Genomic DNA, 20,994 nt, shown 5'->3' on the forward strand with positions numbered 1-20,994 from the left:
TTTTCATAAATATATCTCAACTTCATCCTTTCAGCTCTAGAAGAAAGATTCAAAAATTTTAAGCTTTTCAATTGAAGAGTATACTTTTTGTTTAGAAATGGAGTTGATATTTCAACGAACAGGACGTCAGTTAAGAAAGAGATATCTTGCCTACCAAGAAATGCAGAAGGCTTCCGCTGAACTAGTTAAGGTGGTCGCACTGTACAAGAGTCTAGAAAAATGAGGGTTGTCGTCAAAAAAAGGTCCTCAAGCCCAGAGATTGATTTGAACTCTTCCATAGTTTAACACTTTCAATAGTACATAATACACAAAATTTACAAAGCCGGGAAAGTAACGGAAGGTATACTCTCATTTGGTGAGGGGGACATCAAGTTGAACTGAAGCCTGAAGCAAATACACAATGGTACAAGTAAATTCGGTATATTTGCAGATGTTTAAACTATTATCACTGCTTAACCAAAGGATGATAGCCCACAGTTGTCTCTTCTTGAGAGAATCACTTCAGACTGGCAGTTTGTCTTTAACCCGCTTCTATTCTAAAAATGCGACAAATTCAGTACAAAAATTCCTATGATAATCATGAAAATAAGCAAATCTGAAAGAAATTAAGGAAAGGTAAACATGGAAAAGACAATTTAGCTTACATGTACAGAGGTATTCAGACAACATCTGGTGATTTTGCCCTACTTTAAAGTTATTCTAATGCCGAAATCTCAATTCAAGCCAAGGTTCATGTACTAGGATTCGTTGGTGATTCTTCTTTCCAACCTTTAGTAAGTAGATCATAGTTTATTGACGCAAGTTCGGATAGATTCTGTTATCAAAATAAACACAATTGTGAGCAGTAATATATACAGATAACCGGCAAATACCATCTTCGCCGCAGCAGTTCTTGTTAGGACTGAGTTTACCAATATATTATGCTGACACAATGGTGTGGATTTCTTCTAAGTTCTACCAGAAAAATGAGAATTACCTTAAAAGAAAAATTACTGAAGGAGTAATTGACGGAAGACCCTGACTCATACTCAGCAACACCAGAATACTCATGCCCCTGTTTATAGCAGCATCCAAATACAAAAAATCGAATTCAATATCTTTTTATAAAAACAAAAGGTTAATCTGAAAACCGTTAGTAAGCATTAGCTTTGATCAGGTATAGCAATACTGTACCACATCACCGTGGCGATTACTGTGGCAGCTACTGCTACCACTTATGCTACCACTATCACTAGAATCCTCAAACTCGCTGCCTGCATGAACATGCTCATCTGAAGGATTCCATGTAAAGCGACTTGTGAAGTAGCTAGTGTCCATTGGACTCTCCGATGCAGGAACAAATGCAGCCTGAAAAGGATTGACTTGCATCATTAATCTGAGATATTTAATACGGCCCAGGTGTTTAGTAGCAGAAGAGGTCTCACCTTCTGCCTTGCAAGTGTGTTCCAATTAATATCTCTGAAAAATGGATGCTGCTTCACCTGTATAAAAACTTAATGAGTGTACACAGATTTTTGACTCAACAAAAATCGCACAATACGATTAATTATAACATAACTACAAAAGTATGTCACTACAAAGGTACCTCCGATGCTCCTCTAGCTCCAAGTCTCTGATTAGGATCTTCTCTCAATAACCTAAGAACAGTTCCAAGTACAGTTAAAAACAAAACGAATAAGAAGATGATCGCATAAAGTTTGGGACAGAAATTAGGTCTAATTACAGTTACGGTTAGAATGCTAAACTGTCTTATTGACATCATGCCAAGTATTGGTACAGTTATTATAAACAGAGTAGGCAAAGATATGACAATCAAAAAACACAAATTTTTGCTGTATTCAGTTGAATGGAATGAAACTGAGTAATATAAGTCATACTACAGTAATGAATATTTACGCATGATACTAATTTACCCCATTCAATTCTCCAAATTAGAGTTTAGTTCCACCAGTTTTTGAATGAATCGACATTTGTACCTCCTACTCGCATTATTAACAACTCACAAATATTTTGCTAACCCATTATAATTTCACTCTCACCTAATTCATCCTTCTCTTCCACCACTAATATTCTTCACCATTTTCATTTCTAGTCTTACCAGTTATTTCGTTCCAATATACCAACTAGGGACGATATTATCAGACACTATAAATGCTAGCAGAAGGCAAAATTACAATGTTATCAACAATCCGTATGTAACAAACCTAATAGTCGTGAAACTTTTCTTACCGATCAACCAGATCTGCTGCTTCTGAGCTCATTTCTTCAGGAACTTGAGGCCAAGGTATGTTCCGATTCAGAATGTTATCAAATATTATCTGTCGAAAAAAATCAAAAAAAAAGAAGAAAGCATGAAATATTTCCATTTTACGAGTTGATGTGTATAAATCCTATAAACACTATGATGAAACTAGATAAAACCACAGAATTCCAATGACAAAGCAGAATTTTTTTATTAAAAGAACAACTGTGTTTATCTCTTCATGTATAGATCCAGTTCCATTGTTTTTTGCATATATATATAGTCTCTCGGTTCTCTCAATCTCACACACACACACACACACATACACACACACACACATATATATATATTCTCAGACGGATTAATATATATTAAAATGAACAACATTTCTGTGGAAAGAGACGAGTAATATAAAAAATAACCACCTTTACTTCTACTTGGCATTTTTCTTTTATCTTTTATGGAAGTCAGCAGTGGATAAAACAGAAAATGAGAGGAAGAAATAGTTGTACTAACCTGAGGATGCTCTGCATTGAAAGGTGGAATACCAACTATCAGCTCGAAAAGAATTACACCGACAGACCACCAATCAGCACTTGTACCTGCACACCAAAAAAAGGAAGAAAAGAAAGTATTAACATGTTTATAAATGATAACATCCACCAAGGAATAATAGACCAAGGCTTCAACAATATACAAACTTTAACTAATATATTTAAGTGGCAAACACTTTTAGCAACGAGTAGCAATATTCATATAAAGCGTACACAAAATTAAAAAATAGTCTTGAAAACAAAGATACATCGATCGAAAGGACTTTCCAAAAATAAAATTGCTCAACCCAAGTTTCAGATCACAAAACTACCACAAACTTTTACCAAGTCCAAAAATTTTGTCATCAAATAAATGATGAAATTTATGCATCAGAGTTGATATTCCAGTGCAAGTTCTCTTGTGATAAAAAAGAAATGCAATAAAAAGCACTTATTCATTACAAAGTTGATGAGAGAGTCCTAGAGTGACAAACCATGTCCAGTTCCCAAAAGAATTTCAGGAGCCAGATAGTCAGGTGTACCAACAGCAGAGCGTTTCGAACGCCTATCCTGCTGATGTTGTGATGCAGAGAGCTGAGAGTCGACTTCTTCTAATAGTGATGCGCCACTAACTGCTGGACCTGATAAATCATCAGTGCTGTTAATGAGCCCGACCTTTGAAAGCCCAAAGTCCGTCAACTGCCACCAAAAAGAGATGGAAGAAACCATGTGACAGTGGGAAAAAAATCATAATAATGTAATGCTATAAGATGAACTGAGATGCTTAAAGAGGAATATATGTGTGTGTGTGCGCGCGCGTGTGTGCAGGGCAGGAGCCACACTAGAGCGAGAGTGTGTCTCCTCTCACACTGACATTTTGCAGAAGATTACTACATATGTGAACTTTTAATATATTAGTAACAACTATTTCCTTGTACAAGCTCTTTCGCTAAAGTAATTATAACTTCTACATCTCATGCTTGAGTGATCCTTTTTCTCTCTTCTCTCTTCGACAAATAATATAAAAAATTGTGTTTTTTTATTTTGCCCTTAACAAATGCATTTGGGCTATATTTAGCTAGTTAATCTTATTAAAAGTCTACTAGTCCAATTATAACTAAATAACATTATAAATGACTTGCATATGTTCATACAAATATATAGGCATATCAAGTGATTCGTAAAGTAAGCAGAAATAATATTTGAACTTTTGAAACTAGGTCGCTTCCAGATCAATATAACCATTTACAATTGATGCATATACTATGGAAAGTACTAATTCCTAACAATTTCTAATTCCAAAAAAAAGAAAAGAAAAGACAACTCTGCATTTAGCCAAAAGAATAGATTAAAGAAAATAAGCACACCCTCCATTTATATCCTGGCTCCGCCATTGTCACTGTAAGAGTGTGTGTGTGTGTGTCAAATATGAATGTCCTCTCATTTTTTGGAACCTAACAAATAAGAGAACTTGTAACTGGTTAGAAATATAGTTTGCACTACATGCACGCTTTGTTACCCAGACTCGGATGGAAGTGTACAACATAGGATACGTGTCCAAGCATCTGACTTGGAAATATATTGAAAATTTTACATGTTTTTGGCTTCACATTAGTGCCGGAGTGTCGAGTGTCCAAGCGTATGCCATGGGTACTCTAGGCAAATTAAAGAGTCTGGGTAACAGAGTATGCACTTGCTTTCTTATATGCTCCAGTTGGTGAGTCCCAAGTTCTTTGTTGCTCACAAGTCACATCTCAACCCTTGCGCAAGGTTCCGTAATAATATCAAGAAAAAGACAAGACCTGGGAGGAAGAGACTGATTGGGTTTTTATCATCTATCGGATTTTGAATTTTTTTTCAATTAATTTATTAATAATATAAATTTGCACGTTTTTGTTATTATTTTGTATTATTTTCCCAGAATGTATCAATGTAATGGTAAATTAAAGTGTTCTGTCAGCTGCAAAAGTTCATCCACAGTCTAGTCTGAGGGATTCACAAGTTCTATACATTTGGTTTCATAAGCACTTAACAGTGATATATATAATTTCTAGGGCCTTGTACATAACACAGACTGTGAAGGAAAAGCGGAATAAGCTACCTTCAGATGACCATCGTGTGCAATCAACAAATTATCCGGCTTTAGATCACGATGAACGATGCGCAAAGAATGTAAATATTCTAAAGCAAGGACCTGTCAATAATTTAAACTCAAGTTAACATCTTGACAACAATTTGCATGATAGAATACTTTTTAAAAATTATAACATTTACCACTTCTGCAATATATACACGAGCAACATCCTCATCCAAACAGCCAAGATTTCTCAATAACGAATACAGATCTCCACCATTCAAGTACTCCATCACGAGATACAAGTTTTCACGACAGGTAAATGAATAGAAGAAGCGGACCTGGTAAATTTGACATTAATTTTATAAAACTAGGAACAAATTTTAGGTACACTTTTAATTTGTAGTAATACTCTGTGCTCACCACAAAAGGATTTCGAACTGCAATTAAAATATCACGTTCCGCCAAAATACTTTCAACAGCATTTTTACGGACCATGTCTGCTTTTTTAAGAACCTGAAAAAGGTAAATATTATCAAAGACTTGTACAAAAGATAAATGAATGAAAAAACAAATTTAATATAAGGGGGCTATTATTAAAATAACCAATCCTAGTTGTTCAAGTTGGGATGGGTATACAGGTGCTTTTTGTAAGGCTACAGAACGCACAAAACCATGCTGGCTTCTAAAATGGTATGTACTGTAACCGTTGTATCATATTTTAATACACACATGTTGCTGAAATGTAATGTAATCAACAAGGACATGCTAGCATAATCTAAAAAGTAAATAGCAATAATGATAAATAAAAAAGTTGACAATTAGATGGAATGAAATACAATAATAGTTACACGAACCTTCGAACGGGAAAAGACGTAATAGTAAAGAAGTACGCTAGTAGTAATGAAATAGAAAAAGATAAATCCAGTTGCTCAAGACACTCTGAATTCATAGCTTGTAATAAATTGAAGCGGAGACAAAAAAAGAGCCCCCAAAATAACCCCAAATTGCAAGCCCTGTGCAAGTGCACCTTGGAATCAGCCCTGTTGACATGTATTAAAGCGCACCAAATACGAGCTGAAACTGAATAACCTGAAGAAGATCTTAACTTATTTCTACATTAAGTATATAAAATTAGACTATATTTCTAGCAAAAAAAAAAAAACTTCTCCTCAAAAGAGCATCTCCGATAAGGGTGCCAAGATCTATGTGGCATGGCACCCTCCTCCCTATTGGAGTTGCAAAGGTGCCCAATGGGTACCAAGAGAAGTTGCCAACTTTTGGCACCCCTTCAATTTGAAAAGAACACAGATCCTTGTATTGAAAGTATATATGACACATACCTACTTTGCTTTATCTAACTTTTCTTTTATTTAATTTGTCACATAGAAGTAAGTACTTAATTTATGTGGGAAACCATTTAGGGCACTTTGTATGAAGTGCTTACTATTGGAGTTAAAGGGTGACAAATGTGATATGAAGGAAGTGAAAATAAAATATTATTGTTTTGGAGATGCTCTAAGGTATAAAAAGAAGTAAGAAGTCTTTTCAAGGGTAGGGTAATAGTTAGTCAATGCTGGTTGACTAGTTTCTCTATAAATATCGAGCTGTATTTGTTATTTCATTATGTTGAAGTGATTTCACCATCTCTCTCCTTTTGCTACTCTGTATGTTATCTTCTCCAGCAAAATTTCTCTATACATATATACTTCCTCTGTTATCTCTCATTTCTACCTACCTGTCCCTACATCTATATCGAATATCACTTTGGGGTATTTGTCTTGGCTAATCTTCAAAAAGAATGTGCTTAGCAGAAAAGTAAGAAATGTCACTCATTTTTTAAAGACTAGCTAAAACAAACAGGCTCACTGTCCGCCCTGATTACAATCTATAAATCTCTAATTCAGTACATCTATTCTCTTTCTCTCTCTCAATCCATAACTCATAAAAGCCTGGTTCATCCCAATATCTCTATGAGTATTGCCACTTAGCTGGCATCATCCTGTCTCATAAGGCAACGTCTTATTTTCTTCCATCTCTACTTGAACCAGGCAGGACATTAATCATTTCGAAAAACCGACAGTAACCAGCTTTTAAACACAAAATTTGGGGTGGGCGGATTGTAAAATATTAAATCTAACATAAAGTCGCCCATACCAAACTTACTAAATTCTAACTACTTCGCGACCCATAATGTGGGGATCACACTAATTACGAAGGGAATAGAGACTCTATAGATATAACGTAATAGAGAAAAGCCCGTAAACAATTAGGCCTATAATAAAAAAAAACTACACTACTATATCGCCAACTAGACCGCACATAAAAGTATGACACATTATTAAACCATATAATTATAAATTTACAACATCCAAGTTCAAGAGACTAATTAAGAGACTTTTTCAGGAGAGCTCACTGTTTTATTACATTAATCCTTCAACATCTTTTTCCTGTCTTTCATAAAAGAGGAGATTGAAGACATAGTTACATGTCTTCTCTTCTCTCCACTTTGCGACCACAGTTTACTTTTTTAATTGAACTTGTTCAATTATAATAACTACTTGTATTAACATTAAATGAGGAATATATTTAACCTTCCAACATAATTTACTTATTTACATCAAGAAAATACATATTTGATCTACTTCTCCTTGTACAATATGCTTCATGCTTTAATAGTTCACAAACTTTTAAATGCAAATGTATGACAAGTATGCCTGCAAGTGTCCAGCCAAAGATAAAAAATAATGAATGTCAAGGTAGGTATTAGACTAAGGGCCTGTTTGTTTGACAACTTTTAAGTTACTTACAGCTTATAAGTTCGTAATACTTTATTGACGAGTGTTTGTCGACCCAACTTATAAGTTGAATTTATAACTTATAAGCTGATAAGTTGAATGTTGGTGACGACGTACTTTTTCTCAACTTATTTTAATTTTTCATTTTTTATTAACTTAAGTTTTAAAATATATGTTTTTAAATATTAATAATTTAAAATTCAAGAATTAAGATATTTAAATTTAAAAATTATTTATTTTAGTTCATTTAAGAAAAAAAAAATCGGACTAATAAGTAAAATTATCCAAACACTTATATTACTTGTAAGTATACATCTACTTATCACTTATAAGTCACTTATTTATTTTAAGTCATAAGTTACTTATTTTAAGATTTCTCAAGCGGGCACTAAATTAAAGCCAAATTGAAGTCTGAAACAAATCATACGCACGCAGATTTATTTGCATGTATATGGAACTCACTATCAGTATTAAAGTCCCAACTTTTTGAATGAAAACATGAAACTGCTCACACAAGTAAATACAGTATAAGCTCTTTAAGGACACAAGGTGTAGCAGATTATCTGGAAGCATGTTGAGTGACTAACAATAACCGCAAGGTAAAAAAAGTCTGCAACAAATTAGGAAAACAGAAATAAATTTGTGAAACAAACAAATTTAAGGTACCTTTATGGCAAAAAGATCTCCAGTAGTTCTTTTCTTTGCTAAGAAAACTCGACCGAAAGCTCCACGACTGATTGGTTTAATAATCTCAAAGTCATCTATTGATGTCCTGTCTTTACTAGAATGTATAGGACTGGTTCTCAAGCTCCTTACAACATCATCATCCAAGGGAGCATCTTCATCAATAACTGTAGAAGTTATATCAACTTTCTCATCATCGAGAAGCTCACAAAGCTGCAAATACTTTTCCCTGATGAACAAAAACTGATATACTTCAGCTCAAGAAATTGCAGTTTTTTCATTTCTATACTATTTTTTTATCAAGCAAGCCAAGGACAACAAATTTTCAGCACTACCTCTAACCTTTCAATCAAATCTTTAAATGAAGTTTCGAGAAAACAATGTACATGAGTATTAAAAATAAGCCCAAAAACAAGTTAGAGAATTGAACAAATCACATTACAGTCATCCTGAGTGAGGATTTAAAGAATTCTGGTTTTCGTACAATTTGATATGGGCCATATGACGATTTGAATAACTGCAAGGAAGAGAAACTCACCTAATCAACTTCTCTATCCGGGCTCCAAACGTCTCTACAGTTAGGGAGTCAAACTTTTTGTGGTCAATTACAACCCTCAAATCCTCCAGACAAGTAAGCAAGTAAGGTGATGACCGATCATCTTCAAGAGGTGTATTTGAAGCACATCGAGCAATATCGGCCAGTTCAGTCATCTACAAGATTAAAAAGTCTTTAATAGCAGTCATCAAGAACAATACAATCAGATATAAGCCAACAAAATTAATAACATAACAATTAAATATAAATAAAATAATTATAACTGAGGTAATTTATGAGTGTAAACTGCGCACTTTAGACTCTATTTAGCATATACAACGATAGTTTGAATGAAAAATTCAGTTACAAATTCCACAATTTATAGCATGAAGAACACAATCAAGTTTCCTGTTCTTCTGACCTTGGATTTGGCAATTGGTAACTGGTAAGCTGATCACCTCATGTGATCATAAGAACTTAACAGCATAAAACTGCCACCAGTAATATTTACAAATATGTCGGATTTTAGCAGCCACAAGGTCTTGTATCGTAACAGGCAGAACAGTTATTTTTATACATGGAAGTAGCCTTTACAATAGAATACAATTCACAAACTAGCTGTTAATAAAAATTGACCATAAAAGTCAAATTAGGACTAAAAATGGGGACCAACCGACCAAGTGAGACACTCTTTACACATACTAGCTGATAACCAGCGCGAAGCACAGACCTAAATAAATGATCTCTATAAAATATATTATTAGATAATTGTAAACATTTTTCAACTTTAATAATAAATATGGTCATATATATACTTATAATTGTAAGTTTTAAAAAAAATTAAAACGTAAACAGTTTCAAGTGAACATAAATTATTGCAAACATATTAACATCCATTTATCTTAACCTAATATGGATAACTTGTAGTTGTCAGTAGTATGTAGTATTATGTAAACTGGATCAAGTATAACAAAACTTTTAGATCTAAAATATTACTCGAATTACATAAGTCCCAAATACTCATACATTCACACATAATTAATCATCAATTCAACAGTAACTTAATGATATGATAAGTTCTATTTTAATAATATCAGTATATTACTATGACTGAACATGGGGCAATTATTAATTGATTTAAATACTACAATTTTTAATTGGTCGGTATTATGTACTATGAGACAAATTTAAAAAAATCTCTAGGCCCATGTTAAAATTCGATTTTCCGCTCTGGTTGATCAACAAGGGTCGCCCCACGGATATAGAAGTTTAGATAATTATCCGAATGGAATAGCCCAAGAGCGGGTTCAGTGGTTCACTCTCATTATTCTCTGCTGCCCTCCTTCTAACCCATTGAGGGGGACTCTAAACTCTATCCATATTTTGGTACTACTGCGTGTTTCACTGTAAGGGGTTTCAGACATTAACAAAGAGTTAATAGATTAATATTATTATTCGTAAAATAATAATAATTATTATTATTAATGATTTATTATTAATTATTAGTTATTCTTATTATTAATTGATAATATAGATTTTTAGAGTACTGATAGTAATAGAGGTAATAGTTGTAGAAATACAGAGTTCTTGGGGACTTGTAGTAGGAGATGTTATAGTTGTATTATTATAGAAATTGAATATAAATAATTAAATAACAAACATATCATGGTTTTGCTTATTAATAGAGTATAGATATGTAAATATGTATATAAAATGGACAAATACAGTAAGCAAATATACTAATTGTCAGGTATAATAGTTCTAAATTTCCCTTTTCAGTAAATTGCTTTAATCCATTCCTAATCTGCCTATTCTTCATCTATCTCTGCTTATGACACAATTACTAAATAGATAGATTTGAACTGGCGTTTTTCAATACAATCATTCAGCTCCCATGTGGTTAGTCCAATAAAGGATCAGCGGTCTATCGCCACCATTCACTATAATCTTTCATAAAGAGATATCCCAAACTTTTTGGATACTTCTTTAAGTCCGAGAAGCATTGAAGTACAAACTACACTCTTGGCCTCCTGGGTTGCAACTACTACAGATATAATTTATATCATATAATATTATTTAGCAACATAAATAGCATGGGTGTCAGCATGAGAATTTTGAACTTGAGTGTAAGGATGAATAGGTAAGCATACAAACGACTAAAATCTTACACTGCCCTGGCGACTTGATCAAGATAATAAAAAATAGAAGCATAATTTGGACTTGTCTGGCTAAATACTATGAATGTAGCTTCTTACTTAATTACTACTTGCAAGCTACATTTGAACAATAAGTTCTAGGAAGTTATATTTATATGCTTATAAACATCTACCCGCCTCAATTCTCAACAATAATGTGACGCAGAACAGAATCGTACCAATCAATGACACCAACTTGCTCTTGTAAAACAAAACTGGAATCCACCAAGATTGGAATAAATTTTGAATTTTATCATAATATCCAAAAGCTTCCACGAACAATGTTTAATGAGCTTTATATACTAGGTCTCGAAACCCTAATCTGAATTAAAATTAAAGCTCAATAAAGTATAAATAATAACTACCGAAAATACCCCAACTAACGCGCATAAAAAATGTTTATGGTTGTTTTCGTGCAGTCCTTTTCTGTCAAGTTTTTCTTCAAAATCCCGGGCCTCTTGTTCTACATCATAATGTCCATCAGATAATATAAACTTTTACAATGATTACAAAATTACTTAATTTGTGCTAGTTTCAAACTTTAGGATTTTGCATGTACTCTACCTAGGTACCTTATGCTCAAATAGGACTGCTAGTAGAATGGAAGGCCTATGACAGTTCCTAAATGAATTGTCAAATTCAAATATTAAATACATTTTGAAGAAAAAAATTAACATCACTATCTTGCAGTTATTAAGAGGGGGGAAAAGACAAATTGGTAACTGGTTATTTTTCAATTAATAGAATGGGAGAGGTACAAAGACATAGGCCAAAGTAAACTAGAATTTTAACTACCTGTGGTAGGTCATCATATTCAGAATAGGAGCCTTTTCCAGCTAATAGTAAGTCAATCGGGTTGATTTGTGGTGTCACGGGAGACCTAGGAGTCATGCTACCTCCAGATGATGTAGTCATTCCTTGATCAGACCTGGGACCAAATCGGGTTCTACATGACATGGATGGCAGACTTTTAAGGTCATCCATAAATACAGAATTATCAGCTTCAGGAAAACAGTCGAGCATATCTTCTGAGCCTCTACGAGACCAGTCACTAAGTTTTGGAGAATGGAGATCACATTCCTCGGTAATACTTGAGTTTGACACTTTAGCTACATCTGGAGATCCCGCATGTTGAAAATCCTTTTGTGATAAGGACTCCATTAGCTTCTCAAGAGTTTCGCTAATTCTCACGAGGCGCACATTAACATTTACACCCTTTTGATCACATTGATCAGCAATAGCACATATTCTAGAGTGATCTTCTACATGTAATGTAGGAACCTCCTCCTCACAAATGCGACAAATTATGCTTTCATCGGCAACGTTTGTCTGATCTCCCCAATGACCCCAAGAAGGCTTATGCTGATGCTTGGAAACCTTTGACGGTTGTGCATGAAAATCTTTAGCAGGATGTTCAAGAGACTTTGGAGTGGAGATATCCATATCAGAACTACCTTTCCTGTTATTTAGAACCTCTGGCTCTATACCAATTTTCTCCTCCTCTGCTAGAGCAGCTTTCTGTGGGCTTTTTACTCCAGGAGATGGAAACTTCTTCCAAGAAGCCATTCTATCCCTGGTTGAAGGAGAGTCTAAGTTCTTTGCAATGTCTAGAGTAGGGGGCGATACGAAACTTTCAGGTTGTGTAGCTTGGTCTTTCTTCCAATACAAACCATGTTGCTCCTGACTGTATGACTTTCTTGATGCAGCCTTTGAGGCCTTTGCAGTACCAGATCCTGTCCCACCCCTTCCTGCACCTCCAGGAATCCTCTCATATACAGTATGCAGTGATTGACGAAGATGCAGGGCATGTTCATCCTCTGCAAATCCACTTTCCTTGTGGAACTGTAACAATCTAGTACACCTTGTGAGAATGAAAAGCATTCGAGTATGGAGTTGCTTCAGGATACCCATGGGAAGCTCTTGACGCCTATCATCCAACTCTTGAACTATGCCTTCACACTGCAGCCAAAATTCTCCAGCTGATGTCATAGCACAGCTCCGAGCCATAACCAGTAGGTCCTCAATAGTTTCCTGCCACTCGGGATGACTTTCAGCATTTTTATCGAGAGTTTCTACCAGGTGTGCAGCAAAGACACGCAGATCGGAGTCCACTTCTTCCTTTGCTTTGTCAAATTTTCCTCTAATCATGACTAATACCTCCTGCAAGTGTACAGTGGTAAAGAGAGACTCGATTAATGCAGTAAAATATACATTATGCCTATAAACATAACTAGAATCAAAGAGAAACTACCTCCAAATTATTCGAACGCCGAGGCTTCCATAATGGAAAAGGTCGCACACCTTTAGAGTTTAATTCATGAGAGAAACTTTTTATATCTGCAGGAAACCGCACTCTTGGTGCACTTGTAACTCTGAGAATAGCTTGAAATCGGGGTGATTCAGATTCCTTTGGGTTTTCACAATCATATGGAGTCTAAGAAAAGTAGAAGAACAGCCAAGTTAAAAAAATTACTACAATGCAGGAAAACATTAAGCAAATGAATCAGATATTAGAAAAGTTACCTTTGCTTCTGGAGTAACAAGATCGGCACTCCTCAAACCACCAGGATGGCCCGATAGTGAATTGATATGCCCTGTTAAATAAGTCAAGATTTCAAACACTGCATACATTCGTGTATAGAAATTCATTAAATTAACTCATACAAGAATCATACTCTTTTCTTTCCCTTATTTTCATTATATGAGAACATCTTCAATTGGCCCAAAATATTGCCAGATCAAGATGTGACATTTGATAACTGTAATTTCAATTTGGCAAACTGAATTTCATATTTCCCTGAACAAGTGGAGCCAAAAAACAAACCTAATCCCAACTATATTTAGTATCTACAATCCTGAACTTGGTCACTCGTACACTTCACGCTTCAGCACCTAACATTGTAATTTTTATACGTATTGTAGAATCTAACTTAAAATTATTCAAAACTAATACTTCATGCAGACAGCTGTGTGAGGCTGTTAGCAACATGGAACAGAATACACATATGAGATTAAACAGGAACAGCACAAAGTACAGATCAGTCCGCTGCTGGAAATTTAAACTAGGAGTGGTATTTTTTCCACTAACAATCTTACTTCTTGTATTCTAGTAAAATTCAAACATGAATAGTAACAGAGTAATCACTAGAACTATTATAAGAAAAAGGGGGAATTCTATATGAGAAAATCCTAAAGCAAAATATAAATACACACACATCTTTATACTTCGGTTAGTGTCTCTGAGGCGATATTGGAATTGTGACTTCATAAGGATTATAAGATGTTAAATGTTAACGCGGCTATATTAATATATTACTTCTCCTTTTTTCTTTGATGTTGTGTTTAAAGGACTCTTTAGTTAATGGAGGAATTGACAGTGTCGTTACTGGTGTGGACAGCAATCTTCCAGATGAAACTCGGAATAGCTTCAGCTACTAATTTTTGTGAAAAGTTAGTGTACTTAGCATACTGCTGTTTTTTTGCTAAATTACAGCTAAAACATTACTACTTACTACATCATCCTATCAAAACATTCCACATGAAATAAAACAATGAAAGTCGTACACGAGGAAATTTTTAAAAGCTTTGTAAGCTGAGATTATGAAACAGTAAGGACCACAGTGGCTCGCTGAAATGAAACAAGAAGCAAATAGAGGAAAACAACATAACACTGAAATCCAACTGTGCATATGACACAACTTAGGTCTCTTCTCTTTCTAACAGACAAGTAGTCTGGAAGAAAACATAACATGTCTTCTTCATGTCTTTCTTAAACCCAATCACGTGCCAAAGGGCCGTACCATATTCTAATTATCTGACCTAAGAGTAACGTAAAACACCTCATGACTTTTACAAGGAGTACGTGTCTAGGGCATGTCAAATATCAATTTTGACACTAAATCTTTATTAAAAAAACAAATCATGTGCTACTTCTAGTATAAATTGACGTATACCAAAACCTTTTTGCCTGAATGTGTCCACTATCCTAATATGAAAAATAGTTAACAAAGAGCAGGTATCAAAACAATAGTAAGCAGCACAACAAAAATTATATATTATGGAGAGGCATTATGGGTAATTAATGCAAAAAAATTGCATAGCAAAACTGTGAATACTTCTGATCAGTGTTCCAGAAATCGCTAGGCGTGCCACGGCGGTGAGGGTACCTTCGAGAGATTAATCGGCAAGTCGGAGATTAATCGGACCGATTAATCGGAAGAATATAAATATTATTTTTAATTTTTATAATTATATATTTATCAACATGTCAAATATTTGTTTGAAAAAATAAATTAGAATGGTATTAAACAATATCTACACATTTGACATGCGCTATGTACTAATTATTGAGTTTACAATATTAACTATATTTTAATTCACACTTTTAAATTAATTATAATATGTTATTTTTATATTTTAAGTGAGAAAATAAATATATTAGATTACTTGTTACTTCTTACCAATACTTTATATTATAAATTGAAATGATATTGTGTGAAATTATGAAATTAATGATTTAAAATTATATAAACGTAAAAAAAAATATATTTTTTTAATTCTTTTCCGCCCAGGACCGATTTTTGACCGCCTAACCCGCCTAATCCCGATTTTTTGAAAAAACGCCTAAATCACCGCCTAGGTCCGAGTCGGGGCGTTTTACACCGCCTAGCGCCACTGCTTTTGATATGTTGATCATATATAATTAAATGAACTCACAATTCACCTTCACTTCCTTAACACTCCCTCCTACAATAGTAGTCTCTTTTTAGAGAATTTTTTTTCCCATGATACATGTTCAATTCCAACTTCTAAAACAAATATATGAACATTTTCCTCAAATTACCCTTCTCAAATCATTCCCTTTCCTCTCATCTTTCTCTTAAAAATTGTATAACAATTAATGACGAGTGAGTAATATTCTAAAGTAGTTTATATTCTAATGAAATCAATGCATCTATAATGGGTACAAGTGGAAATGAACAATTAAACTAATGTTTACTTAATAAGTCGTAAAAATTAAAAAAGACTCCTATTTGTGGGGTGAAGGGAGTATCCTGTAAGCCGGGTACCTATTTTACAATTCACATTTACTGCAATCATTTCTATACATATAGGGACCTTTATCATGCTTATATTTAGACAGAACCTTTTCAAAAACCCTGCCTATAGTACATTGCAATGTTCATAAAACACACAATAACAGTTCAAAGTAACCGATATACCTGCATCAGAAGACGAGGTTTCAGCATTTTGCAACCGAGAGCGACCCTGAACAAGAGGACTCTGATCCCTCGAAGCGGCACCTTCAGTAGACATACTATCTCTCGAATCGCCACCCCCATTATCAGCCCACCCAACAAAACTAACATTCTCCGCCCCCGTATCCTTCTTCCTCAAATCCCCCTTCCCCCTCCCCACATCCTTCCCCCCTTTCGACAAATTACTGACCCCAATACCGCCCTTCCCATAACCACTTCCACCATCTCTCCCACTACTACTCCCAAACCCAAAAAAACTCTCCTGCGGCAACGGTCCTGATCTCGTCTTAATCCGATTCAACCCTAACGAAGATGCCAAAATCGGTGAAACAGTATTTAATCCCTCCCCTCCTCTCTTCCCCTTCCCCGCCCCACTCATCGACACCTCAATTGAAGATAAATCAGTCTTAACCTCATTTTTACCACTCCTCGCCGCAATCGATTTAACTTTACCACTAGCACTACCACTCAAACTAGGGCTATTACTTTTACCAGTACTATTACTACTTAATTTAACATTTTTAACCTCAGTAATTTTCTTTTTCTCTTGCTTAGTACTAATACCACTACTACTAGGTGAAGAAACATGTGAATCATCAATAGATACAGGTTTAGATTTGACCTTCTTTTTATCGGATCCAGTGGGAGAACTCGAACTCGAGCCGAACGATCTCGGGCTATTATTGGATCCATCAGGACTCGATGTGCTTGATGATTTTTTTGATGAGAATAATCTGCCTTTGAACACCATTGGATCTTTGAATTAAGGTAGCTTTCTCATGTATTTGTGTGAATTGATGGATATTTATTGTGTGTGTGCGCACAAAGTGTTTGAGTAAATGACTGAATGAAGTTGAATTTATGAATGTGAAGTTGGGCGAGAGAGAGAGAGAGAGAGAGAGAGGAGAGAGAAGGAGAGAGAGCGGTGATTGTCAAAGTTTGAACAGGGAGAGAAAAGGTTGGACCGCGTGAAAATGCGGTTTTTTGTAATAAGTTGTTTAGTGGGGTAGTGGGTAGTGGTCCAGGGGATAATGCATTTATGCTCCTTTTTGATTTCATTAATTTAAGTAGTTAAATACTTCATCATTAATAAATAATGATATATTTACTTATTTTTCGGATAAATAAAAATCATAAGTTAATTCTCTAAATCTTGAATATTTTATTTTCCTATATATATTTTTTGCTAGCCTATAACTCGTATACACGGTTATTTTTATCGCTATATATTGTAATCGATAATTTTAATATATTTTTGTTGAAATTCGAATCTTGCATCTTTTATAATAATAACTTCTATAATTGCATATAACGGTTTTTATCAATTTTATTTATGATATTTAATGATTGTGAATTAAGTAACCAAACTATGAATTGTCAAAACTACGAAACTTTAATATTTCATCTCAGATATTTTAATATAAATAGATAGATGTTTTGATAATGAAAAATCTAGTTTTTTACGTATCCTTGTGATAGGGATTATATATTGTCGATAAACTAGTATCAAATGGGAATACCATAGCAATTGATTAGATTATAATAAAGGTTTACAATTAATGTTAGATAATGATTAAGTATAATAAAAAAGAGGGAAAAGTACGATTTTATTATAATATGACTTCTTCTCAATTACAATAGAAATTGTAACGCCCTCCAGACTCGGGGTATAAGTCTGGGGGTTACTAGCTAATCACCAAACCTGTACAATCTGATTAACAATTAATAAAGAAATGAAATTAAACCCCTTTTACACTAACCAAGATCTTTTTAGGTTGAAGTATGAAAACAAAAACCACTAACTACTTTTATTACAAACCAATATTCAAAGTCTCACAAACTCTCTTTATTACACACCATTGTCTAATTCATTTTAAGCTAAGTTCAACTTTTATTCAAACACACACACCTATTATCTATCAACACTCCACCTGCTCGGGAAACTCAATGCTTTCTTCCTGGATTGGGATCAACACCTTGGGTATAAGAGGATCCCGAGGCTTGACTCGCTTCTTTACCACTCGAGTCCTGATTGGTTTCATATTCCTTCTTAACTGAAAACAATAAGGTGAATAACAACAAAAGGGGTGAGCCAAAAGTTGCTCAACAAGTCCACAAACATATAAACAGTGTTAAAGCATTTTAAATGAATCCGCCATCCCAGGTATATCTGTCAAGATATAACCTCACGAGAATAGAAAGAAGGCCATTACTGGCGAGTACAAATAAACTAAACTGGACACAAGTTCGCATCTATATTCTGCTGATCAGTCAGAATATAATGCAGGTCCATATCTCAGTATATAGATCCAGTCGGGTACCCAGACACTACGGCCCACGTCGAGGCACCAGTCATCCCGGTCCTCAGGATTAAGACACACTCAATCCCAAAATATCATTATCCAGTCCATCGCTTAGCAACCGGGACAATCGGTATGCTTTGATATATTCCAAACACTAGAATATATCAATCTCCAGGTGTTACCAACAGAATATGAATCAAGAATCCAAAGAAACGGAGAAATCAAGAATTGAAATGAAATATGAACAAAGGAATAGGGATTGTATATTAGTGATCAAGAACAATAATCAAGAGAATGTAAATGTGATAAATATTTGAATCAATCACTATTCTGAAAGTAGAATAGAGGAAAAACTTGCCTTCTGCGCGACTTACTGCAATTGAATCACTTATGTCTATCACCTTGGACTATTACCGACTCAGCTGGCCTGGCTGGCTTAGCTTCTGTTGGCAAAACAGACTGGTTAAGTCACGTCGTACTTCATTTGCATCTTGAATCGACTTCAAACTGATCCTAACATCTACCCATGCGCTTATGACTGACTCATGTATTACATATAAGCAAGTAAGACTCGATTAACCACGTAATACACATAAGCACATAAGCACATAATCATTTTTATGGTTAAAATAATTTTTAAAACCAAAATCGACTCGCTGATCGCTCAACTGATCGTTATCTGACTCGTTTCCCATTTTTCCGGAATTTTTCGGACTCGTCTCGGCACGTAACTTGACTGATAATCAAACAAGTCACAAAATCAACTAACTTTTAAAAGACATTAAGCTTTGATATTATTTTTAATGAAAATGATTCATTTTTCTAAGTTAACAGGCTTTCGTTTCACGCAAAACGGACTAACGGTTGAATTATTATTAATTAAATACTGAAAATTCCATTTATTAATCATTATAAATAATTATTACTAATTTTTAAAACCCAAAAATAATTTTTAAATCATTATTTAAGAAAATCAGAATTAAAAATAATTTTTTTCTATAATTTTTGAAATTAAAATGAATTTATTATGATTTACTAAAAATTATTTGATTAATTATCAAAATAATTAATCACTTTTAAATAATTAATAAGTAATAAATAAATAATAAATAATTAATAAAATAATTCAATCTGATTTTTAGAAAATAATTCAGAATTATTTATAATATAAATCAATTAATTAAACAATTATTTAATCAATTTATAAAATAAATAAATCTGATTTTTAGAATTAAAATAAAAATAAAAATAAAATAAATTACAGAAACATTTGTCAGAAACCAGAATCTGTCAGAAACGGATCAAAGGCGGGTTAAAATTGGGTCAGAAACCGGGTTGCCAAGAACAATCCGGGTCGGGATGAACACACCGGAAATTTTCCAGATTCCGGTGGGTTCCCCGGACTCCGGCAACCACGATTCAGGCCAAAATCAATACCGTTTGTACTGATTTTTACAGGGTTTCAACTCAAAACAACTTCCCCAATCTGACTCAGGCCAAAACAAACCACAAACATCACGAAATCACCATCTCCGGTCAAAACTGACTTCAACTCCGGCCAAAATATGAAATCATTCATTTGTACATGAAACTTAACGTTTAATAGTGCAAATTAAAGCTATGAATACATACAAGCAAAGCCCTAAACTTTCAGGAACCAAAGATTCACAGAAATCATCGAGTTGTGTTTTGAAAAATTCGGTATAAACCCTAGAAATCGTACTTTGCTATCTGAGTATCGTCTGATCAATTAAATACCATGAATCGACTGTAAATCATCTAACAAAGCTATATCAATCATCAAAACATCATAATAACCCCAGAATCAAAAAACCCTAATTCGAACATAAACCCTAGAAATCAAAAATCAAAAACGATGCAATAAAATGTGAAATTGATGCAAGAAACAGAAAGAACGGATCAAAACCTTCGATTTGAGTACTTGAATCACACGATTTGATGCTATAATCAGTGAGAAATCACGACTTGATTCTTCGACCCGAACCTGTTCTTCCCGACCTGATTTCAGAGAATTTTTGGTAATTTTGCAGATTTTAATGATTAATTATAATTAATTAAATAAAAATTAGGCTATTTATAGTAGTAAAAATAATACTCCTAATTAAAATTAAGGGGCTAATTATACATTAAATAAAAATATTGGGCCCTAATTTTTATAATTTTTGAGTATTAAAATTTAATTTATAAATATTTTATATATGCAATATATATGCCAAAAATTCCCAAAAATTGTGAATAATGCAAAAATGCAAAGAAATAATATAAATGAAAGTCCTATAATTTTATAAAAATAAAAATGTGATTTTTGTGGGGTTTTTGACACCCAATGGGGCCCGGAAAAATCATTTTTC

At 34.0% G+C, this 20,994-nt stretch overlaps 1 protein-coding gene across 2 annotated transcripts; it reads right to left on the reverse strand.

Annotated features, from left to right (window-relative positions):
- Positions 1 to 232: 232 nt before the first annotated feature.
- LOC141672851 (putative serine/threonine protein kinase IREH1) lies at positions 233 to 17,290 on the reverse strand. Of its 2 annotated transcripts, none has more exons than XM_074479538.1 (18): positions 16,284 to 17,290; positions 13,585 to 13,655; positions 13,313 to 13,495; positions 11,857 to 13,221; positions 8,870 to 9,042; positions 8,314 to 8,560; positions 5,273 to 5,365; positions 5,050 to 5,190; positions 4,877 to 4,969; positions 3,270 to 3,474; positions 2,759 to 2,844; positions 2,230 to 2,318; positions 1,586 to 1,637; positions 1,425 to 1,481; positions 1,174 to 1,347; positions 977 to 1,054; positions 645 to 814; positions 233 to 531 (listed from the first exon to the last, which is right to left on the reverse strand). In XM_074479538.1, exons 1-17 carry the CDS (start codon positions 17,068 to 17,070, stop codon positions 731 to 733), a joined length of 3,978 nt encoding a protein of 1,325 aa, XP_074335639.1. In that variant the 5' UTR covers positions 17,071 to 17,290; the 3' UTR covers positions 233 to 531; positions 645 to 730. The 2 variants fall into 2 exon arrangements, with proteins under 2 accessions (XP_074335639.1, XP_074335637.1); XM_074479536.1 differs by having other exon boundaries at positions 233 to 536; positions 16,284 to 17,289.
- Between the last annotated feature and the right edge of the window lie 3,704 nt (positions 17,291 to 20,994).

Source organism: Apium graveolens, chromosome 7 (genome assembly GCF_009905375.1).
Source record: "Apium graveolens cultivar Ventura chromosome 7, ASM990537v1, whole genome shotgun sequence".
In the NCBI taxonomy this organism is placed as follows: domain Eukaryota; kingdom Viridiplantae; phylum Streptophyta; class Magnoliopsida; order Apiales; family Apiaceae; genus Apium; species Apium graveolens.

Bases quoted from the DNA above. Each gene is read 5' to 3' on its own strand.
- LOC141672851 (XM_074479538.1), bottom strand. From the start codon at position 17,070: ATGGTGTTCAAAGGCAGATTATTCTCATCAAAAAAATCATCAAGCACA. The intron at 4,970-5,049 runs GTAAATGTTATA...AATTATTGACAG, and splicing joins GTGTATATATTGCAGAAGTG to GTCCTTGCTTTAGAATATTT. The intron at 3,475-4,876 runs GTAGCTTATTCC...TTTTGGTGGCAG, and splicing joins CACACGATGGTCATCTGAAG to TTGACGGACTTTGGGCTTTC.